The sequence below is a fragment of the Equus caballus genome, chromosome 8 (genome assembly GCF_041296265.1).
Source record: "Equus caballus isolate H_3958 breed thoroughbred chromosome 8, TB-T2T, whole genome shotgun sequence".
In the NCBI taxonomy this organism is placed as follows: Eukaryota; Metazoa; Chordata; class Mammalia; order Perissodactyla; family Equidae; genus Equus; species Equus caballus.
The window spans coordinates 62,288,260-62,312,854 of NC_091691.1; the positions used below are offsets into that span (position 1 = coordinate 62,288,260).

General features: G+C 35.2%; 1 protein-coding gene across 6 annotated transcripts in view; it reads right to left on the reverse strand.

The window, feature by feature from the left end:
• The window catches only part of CCDC178 (coiled-coil domain containing 178), a 394,601-nt gene that overhangs the window by 224,471 nt on the left and 145,535 nt on the right, over window positions 1-24,595 (reverse strand). For all 6 annotated transcript variants that reach the window (XM_023647620.2, XM_023647619.2, XM_023647621.2 and 3 more), the window contains 5 exons: window positions 10,541-10,603; window positions 9,221-9,382; window positions 7,574-7,687; window positions 5,514-5,659; window positions 2,281-2,440 (listed from right to left, as the gene is read on the reverse strand). In XM_023647620.2, the coding sequence (XP_023503388.1) occupies window positions 2,281-2,440; window positions 5,514-5,659; window positions 7,574-7,687; window positions 9,221-9,382; window positions 10,541-10,603 (645 nt within the window). The remainder of the gene's footprint in view (window positions 1-2,280; window positions 2,441-5,513; window positions 5,660-7,573; window positions 7,688-9,220; window positions 9,383-10,540; window positions 10,604-24,595) is intronic.

Consider the following 24,595-nt stretch of genomic DNA (forward strand, 5'->3'; position numbering starts at 1 on the left):
TCTATGAAGAATCACATTGCTTTCCACTCTTTAACACCAATAACTGATCACAATCATAGATAAACAGCATCACTAATGATGAATTATACCAATCTCTAAACTCTTCATGTTCAAACCCTATGTTTCCGGTCATGTAAGGTGAATCCATAACAAAGAGCTACCCAAGTGCTGATAAGAGATAAGTTCCTATAAATTTAAGGTGACTTGAGAAGCACAATTGAGCTATTTAGCAGATCCTTAATTGCTAGAAAGCAATAGACAATTTAACCATTTTCACCTAGAGGGAAAGGACTGGATGGCAAATTTGTCATGTATTATCAACGAGAGAGAGAGAGAGAGAGAGAGAGAGAGAGAGAGAGAGACCCAGCTTTTGCATACAGAATGAATATTTGTTTAAATATCAGGCTAGTGCCATGTGTAAAATATCTCTGAAATACTCTTGCTTCTAGACATCATCATGCATGTGGATAGCAAAATTAGCAAAAAAGCATATGTTCATCCATTTATTCACTTAGTCAGTCAGAGTATCGATTGCCTCTGTTGTGCCAGGCATAGTTCTGAGGTTTTAGGATACAGAGAAGAATGTGACAGAAAACCCCCTGTCTTCATAGAGACTACATTATTGTAGCAGGATGTAGGCAGACAACAAACAAGTAAAAATGAATGGACAAAACACGTTCAGATAGAGACTGGTGCTAAGAAAAAAAAAAACATGAGATCATGTGATGTGTCCAAGTGGCTGGGGGTACATACACTTCAGAATGGGAAAGCAGAGAGATGCGTTTGGATGAAAAGTAATACAAAACTCAATTACCGAGAGACTAGTTATACAGGATTTTTTCTTCATCTCTCTCCCGCTGACCATATTTTGCCATTTCACTAATTATGATTGTTCCATTAAAGTGTTGAAATGCTGGTCAATAAATGATTATTGAGATCCCACTGTGTTCTCAGCACCAGTACAATTGGAAATGTGGTTGAATTCAAACAACTAATTTTACTGCTGTGATAAAATATGAGGTGGGGATTGATGCGTAAGTCAGTACATAACTTAAGCCTCCTTGTTTTGAGGGGTGCCTTTGAGGCTAAGCCTCCCCAGTCCACTCGTATATCACATATCTGAGATTCGGCCATCAGAGTTCCAGAACTCCTCTAAGAGGAGGCATCATTTATTGCCACTAGATGGCACCAATTATTTTCATATTTTTAGGCCAAAAAAAGGCCTCTTTTTCTATATAATGGTCATATTTACAATGGAAGAATGTTATTTAGCACTATTATTAATGAAAGTATTGCTCTTTTATTAATAATTTTCTTATAGGAGGGATCACAGCAATAGGATTAAAGATGGTATGTTCATTCACTCACATACTTGTTTATTCAACGTATATTTGTTCCAAATAATCTTTTCTTAAATGTATTAGCAATGTCTTTGAAAATGTAAAAAGGAAAAAAAGGAATTGAATATATATAATAATTGAATATATATATCAGGATCAAAAATAGCTGATAGAAGTATATTATGATATTACATTTATCTTTAAAAGTTTTGCAGAAAATAGTTTTAATAAAATGCAGAATTATTTAGTTTTTAGAAGTATTTCCCATTGTGTCTCTCAAAAATAAGTAAAAACCACGATATTTATTATTGCAATTAAAGGTAAAAATTATTACAAAATAAAAATGGGATAGGATTTACTTAACTAAATGTATATTATTTAGTCATATTCTATGTAAAAATTTAATACATATAGCTTTATAAAATGTAATTAACAAAGCTTCATATCTAAAAAGACATGTTTTATATGATTTCCCTGTTTCTAAACAGCAATTTTACAGTGCAATTAAAACATATATAAAAGTTTTCTAAAAGAAAAGAACATGAAATATTCTCATTTTTCAAAACGGTGGTTGGTGAACATTTGAAGTATGTTTATTCAGAAACAAAATGGAACTAATCTTATATTTCCCATTAAAAACATAAAAATGGCTCTGGAATAAATATAATCTACACTTTTACATCAGTAAACTTCAAAATAAAATACAATGACAAAATGAGAGTGCACATAAATGCATTGAAAAATACAATACGCTGCATGAATATATAATAATTACTTAGAAGAAAAAATGAAAAGTTTCATGTTTGTTATACTGACATTTATTTTTAAAATCCAAACATCTTTGCTACTTCAGAATGAAAAATGAATGTCACAAACTAGCTGCTGATTTGACTATCACTATATTTCCTTCATTCTAAAACAATCCAAAAATAATACTCACTTTAATATCCGCCAAAGTTTTTTGCCTCATGGTAACAAGTGTTCTAAATCTCTGTTCTTCCTCATACAGTCTCTCCTCACAGTCTTTTTTCTCACTTGCGAGATGATCAAACACAGCTTGTGCGTGTTCCTTTTTGTATCTTATAGCTATAAGTTGGTCCCTATAAAGAAGGAATTGCATTTGCCACTAATCAATTCATATTTTGTTTTCTAAAATACTTTGATGATACATTTCGAAAGATCCGTTATGGAAAAAATCTTAAAACTGAAGGGCTTTAGAAAAATTCCCCAGTTCCTTCCATAGGCCTCCCTCCATATAACTACATCTAAATGATCCACGTGGAAGAAAATCTCTGGAGAAATTTTAGTGGATTTTCTTTGGTTGCCTACCCAGCATGCCTCTGTTTTGTTGTCATTCCCAAAGAACCCCTCCTCCACGCAGCAGGTGTCTCCAATGATATATTCTGATTCGACTAAGCCCACCAACACTTGGCGAATTGTCTGGGAGTGAACACATATATTAAGATAGCCCAATAAGATGAAAAGCAAGGACCTAATTCCATGTAAGAGAGGCACACATTCCACTAAATGTGAACAAGGAGTCATGTTTCCAAATTTGCTGACAACAGCCATACGGAGAGAGAAAGAAACGAGCATCTAGCGTTGAGCTGCTGAGTCAAACCAACCTGCAGCTCACCCTCCCCAAGGGCCTTCTGTTTTATAAGATGATACCTTTGCCTGTTGTTTAAGCTGGTGTGTGTGTGTGTGTGTGCGTGCATATGTATGTCTGTATTTTGTCATTTGCAACTAAGTACATCTTGACACAGAGGTAAAATGATTTTTATGGTGAAATCAGTAGTTATATAAGGCACAAAACTAGTAGAAAAAGCATCAAAAAGTCGTTAAAACAATATCACAAAAATAAATATGATTTAGAAATAATTCCCAAGGTTGATCAGCAACCTAGAATCCAGAATAAGCGGAGCTGCCAACGCGCAGCTCAGTCTTCTCTTACCCACCTTCGTTTTCATCTCTACTGGTATAGAAAATTGAATCATTTGCACAGCTAACTATAAAGGCAGCAGGACTAAAATTTCTGAGGGGCTAAAATGTTAAAGTGCTTTGAATATGATATCACATTTAATACAACAACAATCCTGTGAAAGAATAGTTATTATAGCAATTTAGAGACAAGGAACCTAAACTTCAGCATAATTAGCTTGCATAAGCTAACCAGTGAATGACAGAACCAGAATCGAAATCCAGTCCTGTCTGGCTCTGTTTGATTCAACAGCTCAACATTAAGTACTCATTTTTTCCTCTCTCTTCTCTACGGCTGTTATCAGTAAATTTGAAAACATCACTCTCTGCTAATATTTTTTAGATGTCAGCCTCTTCTTCTAAATGGAATAAGGTGCTTCCATTCCATCTCTCTCACCACTGTTTTTTCTACTTCATCATTCACACCAACAACACCCAAAATTCTTATGTGATGTTCATATAAGTGTTCACTAATATTGACATTGTGGAGCATAGGGAACCAGTGAAATTCCCACAGGGAGGAGCTGGTTTGACCAAAACCAAAAAACTCTCAATTGCTCCCAGAAAACATCACTGCCTCTGACCACATATACTTCGTTCTCTACACTAAGTGTTTTGAGACTGGATTATATTCAACATAGCATTTTATTAATTTTATATACACCCATTATAAATAACATATATTTATGTGTATATCTATGAATGAAAATAGTGTTTCCTTTCTCATAGTGATAAAAGGAACAAACTGTGAAGTCCTATGCATCTGGGTTTTAATCCTTTCACTTTCTAGTTAAGAAAACAGTCGCAAAAATTAAATGAGAGCCAATGGTAGCTCTGATTGGTTTTTTTTTATTTATTTATTTGAGGAAGATTAGCCCTGAGCTAACATCTGCTGCCAATCCTCCTTTTTGCTAAAGAAGACTGGCCTTGAGCTAACATCTGTGCCCATCTTCCTCTACTTTGTATGTGGGACGCCTGCCACAGCATAGCTTGATAAGTGGTGTGTAGGTCCACACCCAGGATCTGAACTGGTGAACCCTGGGCTGTCAAAGTGGAACATGAGAACTTAACTGCTGCGCCACCCGGCCGGCCCCTTGATTGCTATTATTTTTATCACCATATTTTAATTGTTCTACATGTGCAAAGTTTATCTTTCCAAAAACATCTTGAGACACTTGGAGGTACACAATCCCACTTGCCATTTCTTTGTCTTTCTTGGTGCCTGGCCGTAGGCACACTATGGGATCTCAATAAATAATGATTAAAGTGATATGGTCACCTATTGAAAACAGCAGTAGATTATTCCTAACACGGTTTGTCTGCAGTAATCTTCCTTTCCAAACCTAGTTTAGGGAGTCAGTATTCACAGTTGAAAGAGCATGCACTTTGGAACAGGGTGAACCTAAGCTGCACAGCTAATTAGCTGTGCAATCTTAAGACAATGATTTAATTTCCCTGAGCTTCTGTTTCTTCAGCATTCATATGGGAATGTTATTACATAATTTAAGAATCGGCTGTGAGAACTGGATGAGATTAAGTTACATAGATTACCTGCAAAGTGCCTGGCACATTAGGAAATCAATCAATGGTGGTTTTAAATAATACTTAACATTATCCATCATTGCTACTAATTAATAGATTTGTAAATAATAGATCAACGTCAGCTACACTTTTTCTCCTTTTCCTGTGGGAAGGCAGAGTTTTCTCCAGTTTAGAGAGGGAATTAATTCATTGGGACCTGGTGACCATGCTTGTATCAATATAATCTAGACACAGGATGGAAGAAAATATTAGGACTGAAATGGTAAGACTCCTGAAGAAAGAAAAAAGTTCATCTGGCTTGAATAAAATCTTTAGAAGTTTAATATAATTTACATAATTTTAGGATTATCCCTTTGAGCTCCAAAATAGTCTTACAGATATCAAACAATGCGGATAAACATCTTTCAAAGTAAAACATGTTTCCTTGCTTTCTTATCTGATACAGTGAATATGATTTAGTCTTTTCCAGATAAAGCTGTACTATCATTTTGAAAATAAGTTTTTACTCTATGGTAATAGCTAAACAAATCCTTGTTGAGTGCATTGACTTGACTCCATTAAGCTGTATGGTATTAGGCTGTGCATAACTATTTTTTCTGACACTTTATCCCTAAAGGGCTCTTAAAATTTTGATAAAATATATCTACTTACCTTAAACTGTCAAGTATCTGATCAAAATTTTCCTTTTCCTTTTCTTTTTCTTTTAACTCTTTATTCAATTGACTTATTTTGGCTTGATAAACACTTGTTTTACCTTTAGTAGTCTCTATTTCTCTAAAAATCATTGATATTCTTTCCTAAAAAAAAATTCAGGGATGTTTTATTTTAAATACTGGGATTTTCAAATCCTTTCAATTTAAGAACACAATTACGTTTGGCTGTGTAAACAATTAAAAGCAAATAGTAACCTCTTACCAATATAAGTAACAATTTAGGTTTATCTTCTCTTCTCCATTGTTACCTCAGCTCAGATTTTCTAAAAGATAGGTTAGAACTATGTAATGTCTCTCCCCCCACCTCTCTTCCTCTCTCTCTCCCTCTTTTCCTCTCTCCCTGGCACTAACTTGTCCCCACTCCCCCACACTTACACATACACGTTAAAGGTCCTTTCAAGATGCAAACATGTGATCACTGATTTTCAAACACGTACATTGAAGCTGAGCAAGGATATATATTGTTTTGATCTTTCAAACAAAAGAAATCAATATTTAATGCCAGCACAATTTCCCAAGGCTGGCCTGTGCAATTACAGATGGGAGATTTGATTTTGTGTGTATTTTTGCATCATCCCTTCATGACTATTGGTGTTTATACTGATTGGCTGATTACTGACTAGGTGACTGACTTACTGACTGTCCTTCCCACATCTGACATTGCTTCTAATTAGGGCTTCTCTCCCAACCGATCTCAACTGCTCCCTTTGCTCCTATTTTCCTCTGTTTTTCCCCACATGCTTCCTAATTCTTTCTCTACTCTGATAGATTTCAAGAAGAATGGCTAATCTTTCATATTCATTTTCCTATGAAAATCTGCTGTTTGTCCAAGATTTGGAACATTAGGTATGTATTTGAAATGTCATACCCCCCTGCTTCCTTCCTTTCTTTTTCAGGAAGTTCTGGAATTTTCCTACTGATAAGCAAATTAAAAATAAAAATGGGATTTAAAAAATTATTTCCAGTAGTCTACATAATATTTTTCTTTCTGCTATATTTTTTGTTATTGAATCTTGATATTACTTGATTGTGGTCAATAAAAGTAATCTCTATGGCTTGACCAGTGTAACGCCATGGTTAAGAGCATAGATTCTAGTGCCAGTGCTAGACATAGTGAATCTCAACTCCATCACTAACGAGCTGTGTAAAATAGAACAAGTTAATTAGAAAACAAGGCATCAGATTCCTCAACTGCAGAATGGAGATAATAATAGCAGATTCTTCATAGGGTTATCATGAAGATCATATGAGTTAATATGTCTGAGCACTTAGAACAATGCCTAGCATATATAAAATATGCAAAATATTAATATCTGTTGTTATTATTATAAACATTACTATTTTCCTCTGTAATTTTTTTTACATTTCTTTTCTGGCCTAGTATAGGGCAAACATTTTTTAAATGATACAATTACACCTCTATCTCATAATCTACATGCTGTTCACCAACAAATCTTATTGGTGCTACCTTTAAAATATATCTGGAAGATAGTAAGTTTAAGATAATGGACTATCTTCTCTTCTCCAGATCCAATGATTCTCTAAAGATAGAATGTTAGATGTGAAGATTTTCAGGGAGTAAATATATCTAATTTGGAAAAAGCTCTGAAGCCCTTTGATTTAGTATAGCCATTTGTCCATGCTGCCTATATGCCAATTTGAGGGTAAAATTTAGATGCCAGATATTAACAAATGTTTCAGGCTGTAGATTGGTCTCATCTGTAGAAACATGGTCTTTACCTAGTACACTACAAATCCCTACCTCTACTTTGTAGAAAGATAATGGGGGGGATACACCAGACCAGTGGGAAAGACACTATAAGAGAGAGAAAATGAAGACTCCGTGTGTATGTGCGTGTGCGTGTGCATGAGGAGGCAATTTAGTGCAACTAATTAGAAATGAGAGGCATCCACCTAAAATTAGATTTGCTTGAATAGTTTTCATTGAGATAAAGAGGTTGTAAATTCAAAGTTTTTTTTTTATATTAAATTTCTTACCTCAGTTTCTACTAGTGCATCATGGGTTTTCTTCCCCTTTCTTCGCAAGTTTTTCTTTGTTCTTTTCACCTTTGCTTTAATTTGTTCTTTCCTCTGAATTATATCATTTAAAGCCTAGAAGACATTCAGAAATTAAGACTGGTTTAGACCAAATTGTTCCCAAGTGACTATATATTTCGGTATAAAGGGAAAGGACCACCACACATAAACTACAAAAACATACTATGATATCCACAATCCCAATATTTAGTTTGAATTACTGAGAAAACCAAAATCTAGTCAATTTTAGCTAAGTAACAAAAACTAAAAAACTCACATAGGAATTATAAATTTTCATCATGATATTTAAAGTATTTTAACCAAAATTAAAATTCTGAATACAAATTGTCAGCAATCATTACAGAGAGTGTACAAAAACTTATTCTTTTCAAAAGTTTATGCTAAATTAATAGTTTTTATAATTTATAAACTATTAAAATATAATAAAAACAAAAATGATTACTAACGACAAGAAGATAAAAAACAATGGCTATTGTAAAATGAGGGGAATAAAAATCATCAATCTTTTCTGGAATTTATTATCACATTCAGATGATTATACTGAGGCTTTTGATTCAATTAATAAATTTCCATCATTAATGTGAGAAGGAGCCATTATTAAAATAATTTCTCTCATTAGGAGTTAGTACTGGTTATATATTCGTTACATGAGCTCTAGGGTAAGTATTTAGAAGCCCTCTGCGGAGTAGTAGACTCAGAATTTGTTGTATCTATGCTTTATGGCCTTGTACAAGTTGCTGTGTGCATTTAGGCCCAAGCTTGCTCAAGTCCACGATACAGATAAACTCTCGCTTGCCTATTCCATAGAGAGGCTTTAAAGATCAAAATACACTTTCATAATAGAAACACCTTGTAAATCACAAAGTTTTCTAAACAAAGAAATTTTGAAAATTATGAAAGACTAAGAATGTAAAGTGACATCATTATTTGCAAAGAAAAAATCCTGTTGCCAAAACGGTCCAAATGAAATACGTACACCCCCCCTGCAGCTGAAGACAAGAATGTACAGCTCTTACCACACCCTCCACTGCTCCAGAAGACTGAGGACGTGACGGATATGTATTTGTCTACTAAACTTTCCTTTGGGAAGGGCGAGTAATATCAGTTACTGCCATAAGCTTGTTGTTTTGAAAATATTTTATCAACATTTGCTATATTTTTCATCTTGTCTTAATTTCTTCTCCAGCCATCAAAAATTTACCATAAAAGTGCCAAGCTGCATTATAGTTTATATTTGAGTAAACATAGCGTTAGCATTTTATTAAAAGCAATGAAGACTTTGAATTAAATGTACAGTGGTGGGCAATCACATCAGATAAATCACCACTCGATCATTTGAAATGTGCTTTTCCTAAGTACATTCTAAGATAGAGTATGGGGTTTCAGGTAACAGCATTGATAGTCACGCTGTATAGTTTCACCGTAGATCAGGTATGTGGCCATGAAATAGTTACTTATTTTGTCCATGCTTTCATGGCTTCCTATGTGAAATCATAATTTTCCAAGTAATACTGTAAATTCGTATACATGATTTATCAACCCACATATTCCTGCCTATTAGCTTCTGGATTAATTATAAATGCTTACTTCAAAATGTTCTTTGTGGATAATTCTGAGCTTTTCAGCATCTTCTTCTAGTTGACGCATAGGTTTGTCTAATTCTGCCAGCGTTAGGGCATATACTGCTTTCTTTTTCAGAAGCTGCTGCTTCTCATTTATCTGATCTTCTTGAATGGAATACAGTTTTTTCTGCCAGGAAAAATTTTAAATAATTCATTCAGTTATTAATTACCTAAACGTTTACTGAGTCTCTCCCCTCTGCCAGGCAGTAATATTTGTTGTTACTTGAAAATAAAAAAAAAAAATGCCCCCATAAAAAGCAATAGGTAGAAATATAGCATATTTAAAGAGCACAGAGTTATTTTTAGAAAAAAATGAGATAAAAAATTTAATAGACAATAAAAATCAAACATTCATAAGTAAGCATTGGAAGATATTAAGGTTAGAAAACACACTAACAACAAATATTGATATACATGTAATTCCTGCAATCCAAGGGCAAATAAAACCAAAGAATGAGAAGTTAATAATAAAACATTAAGCAAAAGGGGCTAGAAGATTATGGAATTATTGAACATATATATGTAAATAGATAGAAATAAATTAGGAAATTTGGTATTTTCAAGCATATAGAAGCAGAGAAACACTGCTTTTATACGTTTGAAAATGTCAAATTTCCTACTAGAAGAAATCACAAAATTTGTGCTTGCTTCAAAGAGGATCTGAGTTGCAGATAATCTCAAACAATTTTTTAACAAAACTGTTTTGGACTGTTTCCCTCTTGATTTTATTCTTCTTATAATACTAATTTCAAATATTTATGTATGCCCAAAGAGGAGGCATTCTAGAAACATGCCAGTGATCAAAATATCCAACCTGGGTTCCAAAGGATATGAAGGTGGTAGATAAAGGGTTAAAAAATTAAAATTGATTTTGTTACCTATAGTGCTTTAATTTCAAAATCTTTATATAGAAATATAATATATTTTTCTTTCATAATTAAAGAGAGAAATTCAATTGAAAGATACTAAAAGTAAAGAAAACATAAAATCATCACAAAGCAAACTAAAGAGACAGTTAGGAATAAGATCCCACTGCCTTTTTACTAGACTGGCAGAAATTCCCATTAAGCCACAAAATGAGATATGTGTATGGGAGGTCAGTTTCTTTATGCATGAACAGACACTGCTAGTCGTACACAGGGGGCAACCGTCATCAGCTAAGGAGAGAAAACTGCTGGCTTGCAGACCAAGTAGTGAAAAGATGCCTCATTACAGGCAAATTTAAAATGCTAAGTAAAATGCAAATTAAAGGAAGAATACAATATTGAAACCAAATTAGGATTACCTGAATCATCATCCCATTAGCCACTTCACCTCGAGTGAGTTTTTTCAAGAAGTCTTCTCTGCCCTATATGTTATCAAATATTTTTAAAAGGAAGTTTTATTTATAGAATATCAAAAAATATTTTTAAAGACAATTGCTAACACAAGATACACTTTACTTATGTCGTAGTAAAGAGTAAAATATTCATTATAAATTGAGTATTATAAAATTAGAAAAAAAAAGACCCTGATGTTATTTGAGACAAAGTTAGTAAGTTATACAAGACCAGGAAACAGACACAAGATTTCAGTTAGTACTTTAGAGACCTGAACTAAAATATCAAAGTAATCAAAAAGGAAAAATCAGACAGTCCTCAATTCCTCTTTTCAAAAACTAGTAGTTTGCTGTTAATATTACTTTCCAGAATGAACATACTTCAACTTTGAAAACAAGATAGACACAATTCAAGTCTGAAGTTTGCAAAATATGATCTGATTCTCCATTTGGCTAGAACAATTGTTTTTTTTCCTTTTAATCATTCCTTGAAAGTTAGAGGATAAAAATATGTAGAAAAATCTTCTTTCTGTTACTCGGATAAAGAATCTTAGACTCTTCTCAGTTGTACTTTAGTTCAAAAAGATTCTTGTGCTTTAGAATTATACCTTGGAATGCCTTATTTGAGAGAGGATCTGGCCTGGTTTTAAGCTGTTTTCTATATTCAAAAGAGATGCATAGCTTTGCAACTAGGGACAGTGGAGGTTCAGAAACGTCTCTATATCCATTCCTCATTACTGAATCCCTCATCATATCCCAGGGTCTACAGAGACAATACGAAAAAACAAGTCGGTAAGTCTCTCCTACAACTCTTCCTTTTCTTGATATAGTGACTCATCAAAATTTTGCTCTCCTAAAGTATAACTCCAAAGAAGGAAATAGAAAGATCATAAGGAAAGCAATAACTTTAATATATCAGTTCACGTAAGGATATACCTACACCTAAAACCAATTTACACAATAATATATTTTGATAATTTAAAAGAAATTAGTTGCTTCTTCTAACATGATAACATACACAGTGGTTCCATCAGTTTGTTGAATGTTTAATAAAAAGGGAATCAAATTAACAATGCCCTTATGGACTGGAGAAAAATATATCATATTCCAAAATAGAGTGCTACATTTGAACTTTGTCTGAAACTAACTGAGAAATGTGTGTGTGTGTTTGTGTGCACTGAGGAGATGAGTTAAGGAATGTTAAGGTATGAAGCTGAAAAGATAAACTACGACCAGATTATCTAGGATTTTTAAGGAGCAGTAAGAAAATTAGTGAAGGATGTTAAACAAGGTGTGTGTTTTAGAAAGGTCATTCTGGTTATAATATGGATTGATTACTTGGTGTTTACTTAAAATTTATTCATTCATTCTTCAAAGTTTTTTTGTTTCTTTTATTTTTGTTTTTAAAGATTGGTCCTGAGCTAACATCTGTTGCCAATCTTTTTTTTCCCCTTCTTTTCCCCAAAGCCCCTCAGGACATAGTTGTATATTCTAGTTGTAGATCCTTCTAGTTCTGTGTGGGATCCTGCTTCAGCACGGATTGATGAGCGGTGCCATGTCCATGCCTAGGAGCCGAACCAGAGAAACCCTGGGCCGCGGAAGCCGACCGTGAGAACTTAACCACTCGGCAGGGGGCCGGTCCCTGTTTTTTTTTTTTTTTTTTTTATTGTCAACTATTTAGACAGCAATCCATTGTTTAAATGAATTCAAGTCCCTGATCTTAGATAAATTAATATTGTACAAAAACAACTTGTGGATGTAAGGCTAATAAAAACTTAAGCGGCATATGAGAAATTATGATAAAATAGACTAGGAGTCTGAAGCTGCAAGAGTAAAACAATTGGATTTCTTTGAAAAGAAGGGAAAGAGTCCCTTGAAATTTTGAAATTTGTATATTTATGCGAAACCAACTCAGCCTGTTATCAATAGGCGAATCTGCACTCTCCATGGGAAAAACGTCTAGAGCTTCACTCTTCGCCCCTTAGGGAACTCTTCTAAGCTGTTTTCTATCATGCCCCCAAACTTCCGTGACTCAGAGAGCAAGGTCAAATGACTGGTCCCCAGAAGGGAGGCTATTAATACCTATTAATGGCTGGGCTGCTACTTTTACACTTACAGTAGACACAAGGCCACAAGCAGTGTTTCCAGCTAGATGCTCAAGGCCTTCCTTCGTACTGTCCCCTTCCTGAAAGCATGATTGGTCCACCACAGCACTGGCAAAATGCTTGGAAATGGCCCAGTTCCTAGGAGAATTATTGAGCTACTAAGAGCTACAACACACCATAGAACACGCTAAAGACTGACATAAAGTGAACTCCAATGGTCACAGGTCTTAGGCCATGGACTGCAATATCTGAGTGAGGGGACTTATTGTCTTCCCCTCCTGTTGTAACAGGCACTGTTCTCCATAAAGCTGATTCCAAGGTGGGGTTTTGTGTGCAAGATCCTTATTAAGGAGTACACTTGGAATCAACTACTGTTGGAATCTAGAAGGGACAGTACGGGAAATAAGGAAGAGAATGGGAGAGGAAGGAAGCAAGATTTGGCAGAAACATAGGGTGAGTTGCAATCCACTCCCAACAACAATCTCAGTTAACTCCATGGGGAGTCCTCGAGCAAGAGTGGACCTTCAGCTTTGCTCCAAGTGAGACCAAGGTGGCAAGGCTATACTCCTATATTTATTAGTCATTGGATGTGAGCTTCCCCATGAAGGAGAAAGACTTTAAGCAAAGTGACTTAACTGATTCCTAAAGGGGAATCTGGGCAGTTATGTCCACCAAGCAACATAAATGTCATAATGATAAAACTATTGTTAGTCCTACTATTAATTATGGCTACCTGCCTACTATGTGGAATTATCTTATTTTAACTTCATAATAAAATCCATGAAATAATTATTATTGTCCACTTTTGCAAATGGGAAAACTGAGACAGAGAGATTATATAAATTGCTGAAACACAAAAAGCTAGCACATTTTGGAACCAGGCTGTTAATCCACAGAGTCTGAGAGCCGAGGGACTTTATGTCATTGATTTAGCATCTCAGTGACACCTGGATACCTAGGACCCTTCAATGCGAGGGAGATAGCCATTGTAGAGCCTTCTGACTCTTATGTGCCCCTGTCCACGCAAAGCTTCTCTGTCCATGAGGCTTTCCAGGCAACTGGATGTTGAATTCTGTAACTTAGCCTCATAAACGACAGGTTGAAAATGGAACTGAGACTCTGTGTTAAAGAGGCACCAATCTGGTAATGCTGCCATAGCTGGCTCTGAAACAGAATCTGCTGGGAAAGTTAGGAGCACCAGGGAGATGCTGCCTTTTAACTATACAATATAAATCACGTAGCTGCTAAGAACAGCCCCAGAATTAAATGGATATAAATTACAGTAAAATTAACACAAGAACTAGAGTGTGGTCTTCTTAGCAAAATATCAATTGCACTATCATTAGAAATGTTCAAGAAGAAAGACTGGAGTGGCCAGTTCCGTGGCCGAGTGGTTAAGTTCACGCGCTCTGCTTCCGTGGCCCAGGGTTTCATGGGTTCAGATCCTGGGCACAGACATGGCACCGCTCATCAGGCCATGCTGAGGTGGCACCCCACATAGCATAACCAGAGGCATTCACAACTAGAATATACAACTATGTACTGGGGGGCTTTGGGGAGAAGAGGAAGGAAAAAAAAAAGATTTGCAACAGATGTTAGCTCAGGTGCCAACCTTTAAAAAGAAAAGAAAAGACTGGAGAATGACAAAGAGCTACAGTAGTTGCAAAAAGATTTCCTGATTTAATATAGGTACCACTTTTGAGAATTCCTGTATTCCTGGCAATTTTCTAGAATGTTTTACATAAACAGGCAGCCCTCATCTTGTAGAGTGCCATGCTAACTGAAACTCATGCATATCGGGACCATGCAAAATGAGGACACGGCTCAGATATGCACACATTTCAGTTAACTTGGTGCTGTGGGGAAGTGAGCGCTGCCTATTGTATACGTGCCTGTGTGCCTGTGTGTGTATTTAAGTTAATCAACGTATCCATTTAGTGACATAGCTACAATTATCCACATTCAAAGATGAGAAAACGAAGGTCATAGAAGTCATGGGATTTGTCACATGACTAACATTCAACAAGTATCAATACCCAGGACTGCTTGATACCATAGCCTGGACACATTCTACAGCACTTTGAAGTAAGCTCCCTCCTCTAACCCCAGCTTCCAGTACTGTCTGCACATAATATTTGTTGAATGAATAATTTACGGAATGAATGCATTGATGAATAACAAACAAATTGTTTTTGGTCCCTAGGTTGGGGAATTAAACTGCAAAATTTCAAATTCTTTCAAACTCAAAAATATGTTTTTTAAAAATGTCTTTATATAATGAGAAACGCAGTGTCTATTAAAATATCATAATCACACAGATTCTCATTCATAAATAGCATTTGGAGGATGGATAGTAAAACAAGGCCTACAAGCTGTTTTCCCTGAGATGTAGGGAAATGGGTGAAGTGGTAGGAAAGGCAGAGAGATAAGTACCTGAATAAGACCTGAAAGAAGACAGCCTTTGTCAGGAACGTGGCCTGCAGCACAACTTGTGCTAGGCTTTTCAGTTCTTCAAATTGTCAATTCTTTGTAAAGGGAATGAAAGCCCCCAAAACTTGCCATTTCACAACTGTGACAATAGTGGAAACAAAGACAGTTGCATATTCTTAAAATATTACTCAATTGAGTACTTATTAATTACAACAGGGAAATGGATAAGTCGGTTGGCCGCCATAATTTTAACTGAATGATCAAACTTATTATCACCAGTAATGACACAAACTTATACCATGCGCTTTGTGAAGTTTCGTTGACATAATATTATAACCATGTAATGTTCCTGCCAAAAGTTTAACCTGAACTTCAAGTTTAACCTGAATCTAATCATGAACAAACAAAAAGACAAATCCATGGGGTTGGCCCGGTGGCATAACGGTTAAGTTTGTGTGCTCTGCTTCGGCAGCCCAGGGTTTGCAGTTTCGCAGCCTGGGTGTGGACCTACACACCGCACATCACGCCATGTTTGGCAGCATCTCACATAAAAATAGAGGAAGATTGGCACAAATGTTAGCTCAGGGCCAATCTTCCTCACCAAAAAAATAATAATAATATAATAAAATAAAAATAAGTCCATATTGAGAGAAATTCTGCAAAGTAACTGCCAAGACTCTTTAAAAAATGTCAATGTAATGACAAATTTTTTTTAAATGTAGGAGACTCTTTAAGATTAAAGAAGACTCAAAAGTTATGGGGTGCTTCAACTAGAAGGACCCACAATGAAGAATATACAACCATGTACCGGGGGGCTTTGGGGAGAAAAAGGAAAAAAAAAAAATCTAAAAAAAAAAAAAAGTTATGGGGTGCTTGATTACATACAGCAACCAAATGAATTAGAGAAATTTGCATATGTACTACAGATTTGTGCCAGTTATCTAATTATCTCACCTCTTAGTTCTCAATCCAGTCTTTTAACTCTAATTCGAGATACTGGAGCTGGATCTTGTAAACAGCTTTCTTTTGCCAGCTGGAGAAAAGTTAGGCTTTATCAATAAAGGGCAGTGGAGGGGCTTACAAGGCTGCAGCAAGGGGCATCACAACCTTGTTCCAGTTCTGTGTTGTCTCCTTCCCCCTGTGGAACTGCTGCCAGCTGCGGTGTGCAGAACCAATCATGCTTGACCTCCAGCTGGGTTCTCAACCCAGAAACTCCATTCAAAGTCCATTCAGCCTCCATCGAGTTTCTCTGGCACCCAGTACTTGGCTGCTTATGGATCATCCACTGAGACACACCGTCTCCCATAAGGCCTTACTCTGCTTTGGGGGAGGGCAGCTTCTTCCATGCTGGTTCCTCCTTTGGGTACTTTCCCTCATCCCTAAAGGCTGTGGTGCTCCCTATTACTGTATTGTTATTCCTGTATTCTCTATAGCAGGGATCAAACAAGCTTTCTCTGTAAAGGGCTAGATAGTAAATAATTTAGGTTTTGGGGCCACTAGGTGTCTGTCACAACTGCTCAATTCTGGTTTTTGAAAAAAGGAATAAAAGATATCAAAGGATCACTTTGAAGAGCTTGGAAGAAGCCAAGGGAAAGGGGGTGACAGCATCTCAGATGTTGGGAAGAGCCCACACTAAAACATAGTCACCTTTGACCTGCTGCCTGGCTTTAGCAGTCAGAATCCAGAAGGTGGCAGCAGAGAGCTATTCTACCGGAAGAGACTCCTGTACTAGGACAAAGGACAGCTGAAGAGCAAAGTATGGGACAGTCAATGCTATGCGTCTGGAAATCTACTTTCAAAGAGAAAAGGGAAATAAACACTAAATATAGATAGATCTAAGCTCGTAACCAAAGAAGTAGCATCAGTTTGCTTTCCAGTGACAAATGTAATACTAAGAAAAAAGTTGGAAAACTCATTACGTAAAGTCTGAGACGAGGAAGAGAAAGAGACTTTGAATTAAAAGTTAAAATTATAAAGCGAAATTTGGGATTTGTGCAAATAATGAAGGGTTAGACTGCATGAGTGGGTCAGGGCGGCTCGGCTGTGCTTTGTTAGGGCACTTTTTGGTGGCTAGGACCCTAACAGAAAGGTCAGGTGGCAGCCCAACCTGGTTCTACCTAAAAATAAACACAAGGGTGCCAATTTATCTTTCTTTTTTAATGAAGAGACATATATTTTTGGTAGAAACATTTTAAAATTGCAAAAACTAAAATTAAAATAACCTGAATACCCAAACCCAGAGATAAGAGATATGCATTGTGATTTTTTGGTGAATTCCTTTTTAGGAATAGCAATTAAAGTTGCTATCTTTGGTAAAGTCAGCCTACAAAGATCTTTCTCAGGCACTAAAAAAGCAGAAGTCCCATTAATTTTTTCTTAATTCAAAATTGAATGCATAACAATTTATCTTTTTACTCATGTATTTAACTACTACTCCATCACTGAGAAATTTTTGTATTTAAAGTTTCCCACTATATGTTAGCTATGCATTCATTTACATAAATAGAAACATTACATAAACATTTAATGAACGTCTACTTTGTTCTAAAGACTGCTCTAAGCACCGGGATGCAGCAGTGTACAAAACAGACAATAATTCTTGTCTTCCTGGTGCATATTTTCTGGTGGTTGTTAGGTAATTAATTATAACCATCCTTAAACATGCATCTTTGTGGCCTTTGTCTTTGTTATCAGGTGATTTTCCTTACGCCATATATTTTGAAATGATGCTAATGAATTATAGATTGCGAATGTATTTAAAGTTCTTACATATATTGATAAATTACTTTCCAGACAGATTACACTAATTTACACTGAGTTAAATACTGCAGCAGCTGATTAGAGTTGCTACATATATGTCTTCACCATTATCAAATATTAGTTTTCACATATGTAAAATTGGGATAACATATTCTTTTCCACAAAATTATTGTGGGAGTAAAATAAGATAATGCATGTAAAGTAGCTTACTCAAGACAACATTCACAGTAAGCATTTAACAAATAGCTGTTATCACTTTCAATGTGTTGTATAGAAATCTACATATTTATCAGGAGACAGACTCAGAGTTAAATGTGTAGGTCAGTTATTAAAGATTGTTCTGTCCTAAAAAGTGAAGGTAGACCAATTCTATGGACTATTCTTTACGTTGTTTATCCTAAATACTTTTGAGAATATATTACCTATCAGCCTCCAAGTTAAATGTTTTATATAGAATAGTATTCATTTATCACACAGAGGTATAATACAAGTATTGTTATGCTCATTTAAGAGATGCGAAACCGAGGCTCATAACGGCTAAGTAATATTCTTGATATTCTCAGAAAGATAAATAATTAGTAGACCCAAGATTCAAATTAAGAAACATCTGACTCCAAAATTGATACTCGTTCAACAAAATCACATCTCTCTTGGAAAAGGAAGGAAAAAAATAGAAACAAAATGGAAATACTAAAGAGACAATTTGCCACCTCTTTTCTGGCAAACAAAAGCTCTAATCCAGTAGAAAGGGGAAGGAAATGATGTTCTCACATGGTATCTACAGCAAGTCAAATAAAGTTTTTGCCCTCAAAGATCCATGACTGTCCAATGCTTTATTTTGATAATATTTTTCAGGTTTATTTACTCCCCCAAATATGTGTCAGGAAAAATGAACTTTTCTCATGCTTGACTAAGGGGATACCCACCCACCATTTGAAGCACTTCAATCCTAACATACCTTCCCATTATTTCTGTTTTATCTGTACCTTAACACTTTTCCCCAGCAAAGGTTTACCATGTGAGTGGATGTTCCAAAAATTACAGTTAATTGCTTCCTTTCACTCAATTTTGGCAAAGTATTCTGCCTCTGAGTGGAGTAGGGAAGAATTTTAGTAAACTAAAGACCAATGAAACAAAAGTAAAAGAGTGCCAGATCAAAGTTGTAAACACGGAACATAGAGAGGGACAAAGAGGAGTGATTACGCTAGGAATGTATAGCATAAATGACTCTGAGATTCTGGGCTGCTTAAACCAGAGGGGAACATGGAAGTTTAGAGACTACCTAATTATTAATAAGAGAAGAAATACAATTTTATGAAGGAAAGTTTTTCTTAGTTCTGAAATCTAGCGTAAATTAGGTGCATAGGGTTTTCTGATCATCTTGAACAATATGACTCCCTCTCTCTGGTTTGAAAAACCAAGCAGCAATGGTCAATTTTGGCCATAACTTTTTCTTTTCCCAAAGCCCCAGTACATAGTTGTATATCCTAGTTGCAAGTCATTCTAGTTCTTCTCTGTGGGATGATGCCAGAGCATGGCTTGATGAGCCGTGTGTAGGTCTGCACCCAGGATTCCAACCAGTGAACCCCAGGCTGCTGAAGTGGAGTGCACAAACTTAACCACTCGGCCAAGGGGCCTGCCCCATAACTTTTACCAACCTTTGTTAAAAACCAAGGATATAATATCCAATTATAATTCAATAAAGGCTATTGTACATGGGTCAAGAGTAATATACTCTAGACTTGACTAATAGGCATAAATCCTCAACAATTAAAATCAACACATTATTAGAATGTTCATTTTATAACCATTTTAAAGTATCGTCCATCTCAACTGGAATTGTGATAGAAACTGTATAGTGCACAAATCAAATTTCGCCTTATTAAAGCTGTTTTGTTCTGTTAATTGAATTGGACATGCTCTAAGTAGACCTGAAGTAGCAGGGCTTTCTTGCCCTCCAAGAAAGCTTTTCAGAAGGTTCTGACTTCTAGTGTACTCAGATGAAGGGTCTAGGAACTTTGGCTCAGAGATAAACAAATAGTATTTGAAGGGAGCCAAGATTTTTTCTAAAGAAGAGTTTGGGAATGGTTAAAATATTTGAAAAAGAACTCAAGCAAAGCCATAAACTTCTAAACTATAAAGTTATAGACCAGATTACTGTGGCCAGAGCATTCTAAGGACATAGTACACTGCCTTTTTCTAGTATTAAAAATGACCCTTAAACACCTAAAGAAATTTAAAAGAATAGAAATCATACAATCATACAATGTGGTCTGTTCTCAGACCACAATGGAATTAAACTAGTAATCAATAACAGAAAGATAACTAGAAAATCCCAAAATATGTGGAGTCAAATAACATATTTCCAAATAATACATAGTTGAGGAATAAATCTCATGAGAAACTTAAAAATATTTTCAACTAAATGAAAACAAAAAAATAATTTATCAAAATTTGTGGGATGCAGTGAAAGCAGTGCTTACAGAGACATCTATAGCATTGAATGCATACACTAGAAAAGAAGAAAGATCTAACATCAACAATCCAAGTTTCTACTTTAAGAAACTAGAGAAAGAAGAGCAAACTAAATCCAAAGTGAGCATAAGAAAAGAAATAATAAGAATTAGAGTGGAAATCAAGGAAATCGAAAACGGGAAATCAGAACAATATCAATGAAACCAAAATCTAGTTATTTGAAAAGATCAAGAACATTGTTATGCCGCTAGCCAGGTTAACTAAAGTAAAAAGAAAGAGGACAGAAATTACTAATATCAGAAATGAAAGATAGGACATCACTACAGATCCAATGGACATTGAAAGGATAATAAAGGAATACTACAAAAAACTCTTTGCTGAAAAATTAGATAACGTAGAGAAAATGGACCAATTCCTTGAAAGACACAATCTGCCAAATCTATACAAGAGGAAAAAGATAATCTAAATAGGCTTATATCTATTAAAGAAATGGAATCAATAATTAATAATCTTCCAAAACAGAAATCACCAGGCCCAGATGGGTTCACCAGTGAATCCTACCAAACGTTTAAGGGAGAAACTATATTAATTCTCTACAACCTCTTTCAGATGACAGAAGTAGAGGGACTGCTTCCTAACTCATTCTGTGAGGCCAGCATTACCTTAATACCAAAACCAAAGACATTACAAGAAAAGAAAACTACATACCAATATCTCTCATGAAAATAGATGTAAAAATCCTCAACAAAATTTTAGCAAATCAAATCCAACAACATATAAAAAAAATTATATATCATGATTAAATGGGATTTATACCAGTTATGAAAGGCTGATACAGCATTCAAAAATCAATTAAGGTAATCTATTACATCAACAGGCTAATGAAGAAAAATCACGTTTGTATAAATAGACACAGAAAAAGCATTTGACAATATCCAACATCCTTTCATAGTAAAAACTTCCAATAAACTGAAACAGAAGGGAACTTCCTCCACTTGATAAAGATGTCTACAAAAAATCTACAGCTAACATCACGGTTAATGGTAAGAAAAGTGAAGCTTTCCCTCTAAGGTCAGGTACAAGGCAAGGATGTCCCATTTCAATATTTCAACACACCTTTTCACTGCTGTACTGGAAGCCCTTAAAATGCATTAAGACAAGAAAAGTAAATAAAAGATATAAAGATTAGGAAGGAAGAAATAGAACTGTCTTTGTTTGCAGATGACATGATTGTCTATGTTAAAATCTGAAAGAATTAAGAAAAAACTCCTGGAACTAATGAGCAATTATAGCATGGTTATGGGACACAAGGTTAATACACAAATGTCAATTGTTTTTCTATACGCTAGCAATGAACAAGTGGAATTTCACATTAAAAACACAAAACCATTTACATTAGTATCCCTCCAAAATGAGAGAGTTGGATATAAATCTAACAAAATATGAATAAGATTTATATGAGGAAAACTACAAAACTCTAACTACAAAACTACAAACAAGAACTAAATAAATGGAAAGATATTCCATGATAATGCATAGGAAGACTGAATTTTGTCAAGAAATCAGTTGAGCCCAACTCAATCTATAGATTCAATTCAATCCTCATCAAGATCCCAGCAAGTTATTTTATGGATATTGATTAAGTGATTCTAAAGTTTATAAGGAGAAACAAAAGACCCAGAATAGACAACACAATATTGAAGAACAGGTGGAGAGCTGACAACACCAGACATCGACACATACTATAAAGCTATAGTATTCAAGACCGTGTGGTACTGGCAAAAGAAGAGACAAACAGACCAATGGAACAAAACAGAGAGTCCAGAAACACCCATAGAAAAATACAGTCAACTGATCTTTCACAAAGGATCAAAGACAGTCTCTTCAACAAGTGGTGCTGGCACAAGTGGACACTCATATGCAAAGAAAAAGATGCTAGACACAGACCCTACACCTTTCACAAAGTCAACTCAAAATGGATCATAGACCTAAAAGTAAAATGCAAAACTATAAAACTCCTAGAAGATAACATAGAAGAAAACCTAGACGACCTTGGGTATGGCAATGACTTTTTATATACAACACCAAAGACACGATCCATGAAAGAAAAAATTGACAAGCTGGACTTTAAAATTAAAACCTTCTGCTCTATGAAAGACAATGTCAAGATGGAATATTATTCAGCCCTAAAAAGAAATGAGCTATCAAGCCATGCAAAGACATGGAGGAAGCTTAAATGCATATTACTGAGTGAAAGAAGCCAATCTGAAAAGGGTTCATACTGTATGACTCCAACTATGACATTCTGGAAAAGGCAAAACTATGGAGACAGTAAAAAGATCAGTGGTTTCCATGGTTTGGGGGTGGTAGAAGGAACAAGAAGCAGAGCACAGAAGATTTTTAGGGCAGTGAAAATCTCTGTATGATACCATAACGATAGATACATGTCATTATATATTTGTCCAAAATCAAGAAATGTATACGACACCAAGAGTGAGCCCTAATGTAAACTACGGACTTTGAGTATTAATGATGTGTCATTGGAGGTTTGTCAATTGTACCAAATGTACCACTGTGGTGGGGGATGTTGATAAACGGGGAGGCTATGCATATGCAGGGGCAGAGGATATATTGGAAATCTCTGTACCTTCTCTAAATTTTGCTCTGACCCTAATACTGCCCTAAAAAGATAAAGTTTTAAAAGGTGATTCCTAATATGGTTATTTTGAAGCTTTGAATCTGACTGAATCTTTGTTCGTCAGAGTGTATGTCTAGTTAATGTCTGACTGCCTATTTTAGACCAAATCCTGCATCAGAAGACCTTGTCCCCAAACTCTAAACAGCTACCTGAAAGCTATGCTACTTTGAGCAAGCTGTGTCTCCTCAAAATGAACACATTAATAACAACTGCACAGTATTATGAACACTAAATTAGTTAATATGTATAAGGAGTCCAGAATATAATAGGCTTGCAGAAAACTCTGTTTTCTTTTCTACTTCCTTCCTTCTTTTCTACTAATTTTCCACTTAAGTTCTTGTACTACAATTTTAACCTGGAACCAGAGTGGCTGGATATTCTACTTTTCCATCAAAATTCCAAAATATTCAAGCAAAAAGCCCTCCAAATTCCTGAAGCTTGCACAAAAGCCTTCCGTGGAAACATTAAGAAGTACTTAATATGTGATAAAAGCTTTCAAAATTTTTTTGTTACAATATCACATTCTTCAGACAACACTGATGATTTTCTGTTCATTCTATCAACTCCATAACTGAATACATATTACCCTTTTATTGATTTATCTCCCATCATTATTGGCTAATTTTACCCTGGGACTTGGCTAATCAGGTCTTTTCTGAATAGGTTAGTTATTGGAATTGAAGGTATGGAAAAATCGGAACAAATCAATATCTGCAATAGTTGGAAAATTCCAGAAATTGCTAGGTATCTTGATTATTCAGGGTTGCTTCTAGTTTAAGGCTGCCTAAAATTTACTGGGCATTTTACAGATGCTATAATTTGAGAGAATGTAATTTAGAAATTCTACCTCTGAGGCTTCAAAATAGTATTTCTCAGAGCTATCTCAGAGGTGGTATTGCTATAATTAGTTTCTAGAAGACATGGATTAAGGACTAATTTCAGACCAGGATCAATAAATATACAAAGCTGAAGAAAAACATGATGCCCAGAGTCAGAAAATTATATAGATTTTCATTAATTAGTCAATGAGAGACAGGAGAGTCATTACAAAGGTAGAAACTACAAACTTGAGTTACTACAAACCAGAATTATCTAAGGATTATCTAGACATTTATTTTTAATTCACTACCACTCTGACACAGATACATATGTGTACATCAGAGAAATTTAATGCCCTATATATTCAACTCAAAGATTGGCAGAAATGTTTAGCAATGCAGAATATTTCCTAAGTGAAGTAATTTCTTTCTGTTGCTTCTTTCTTGTTATCTCTCAGCTACCGTAGGGTAAGGAAAGGACTTGATGAACAATTTCTTTAATTTTTCTTGAATAAAGCCAGGGGGACACTTTGCTTTGGGTTGGCAAAGCAAGTACAGTGGAGTCACACCAAATTGGCACTTAACGTTCAAATTGTATTTTACGGCATCAGGAAAATTTAGAAAAAAAATAAACAATTCAATGCAATATCTTTCTAAACAAGTGATTGCCTCAGATTAGTGAAGGAATGTGTGTGAAGAATTGAAGGTAAGTTGTGACAGCTATGGGAAAAATATG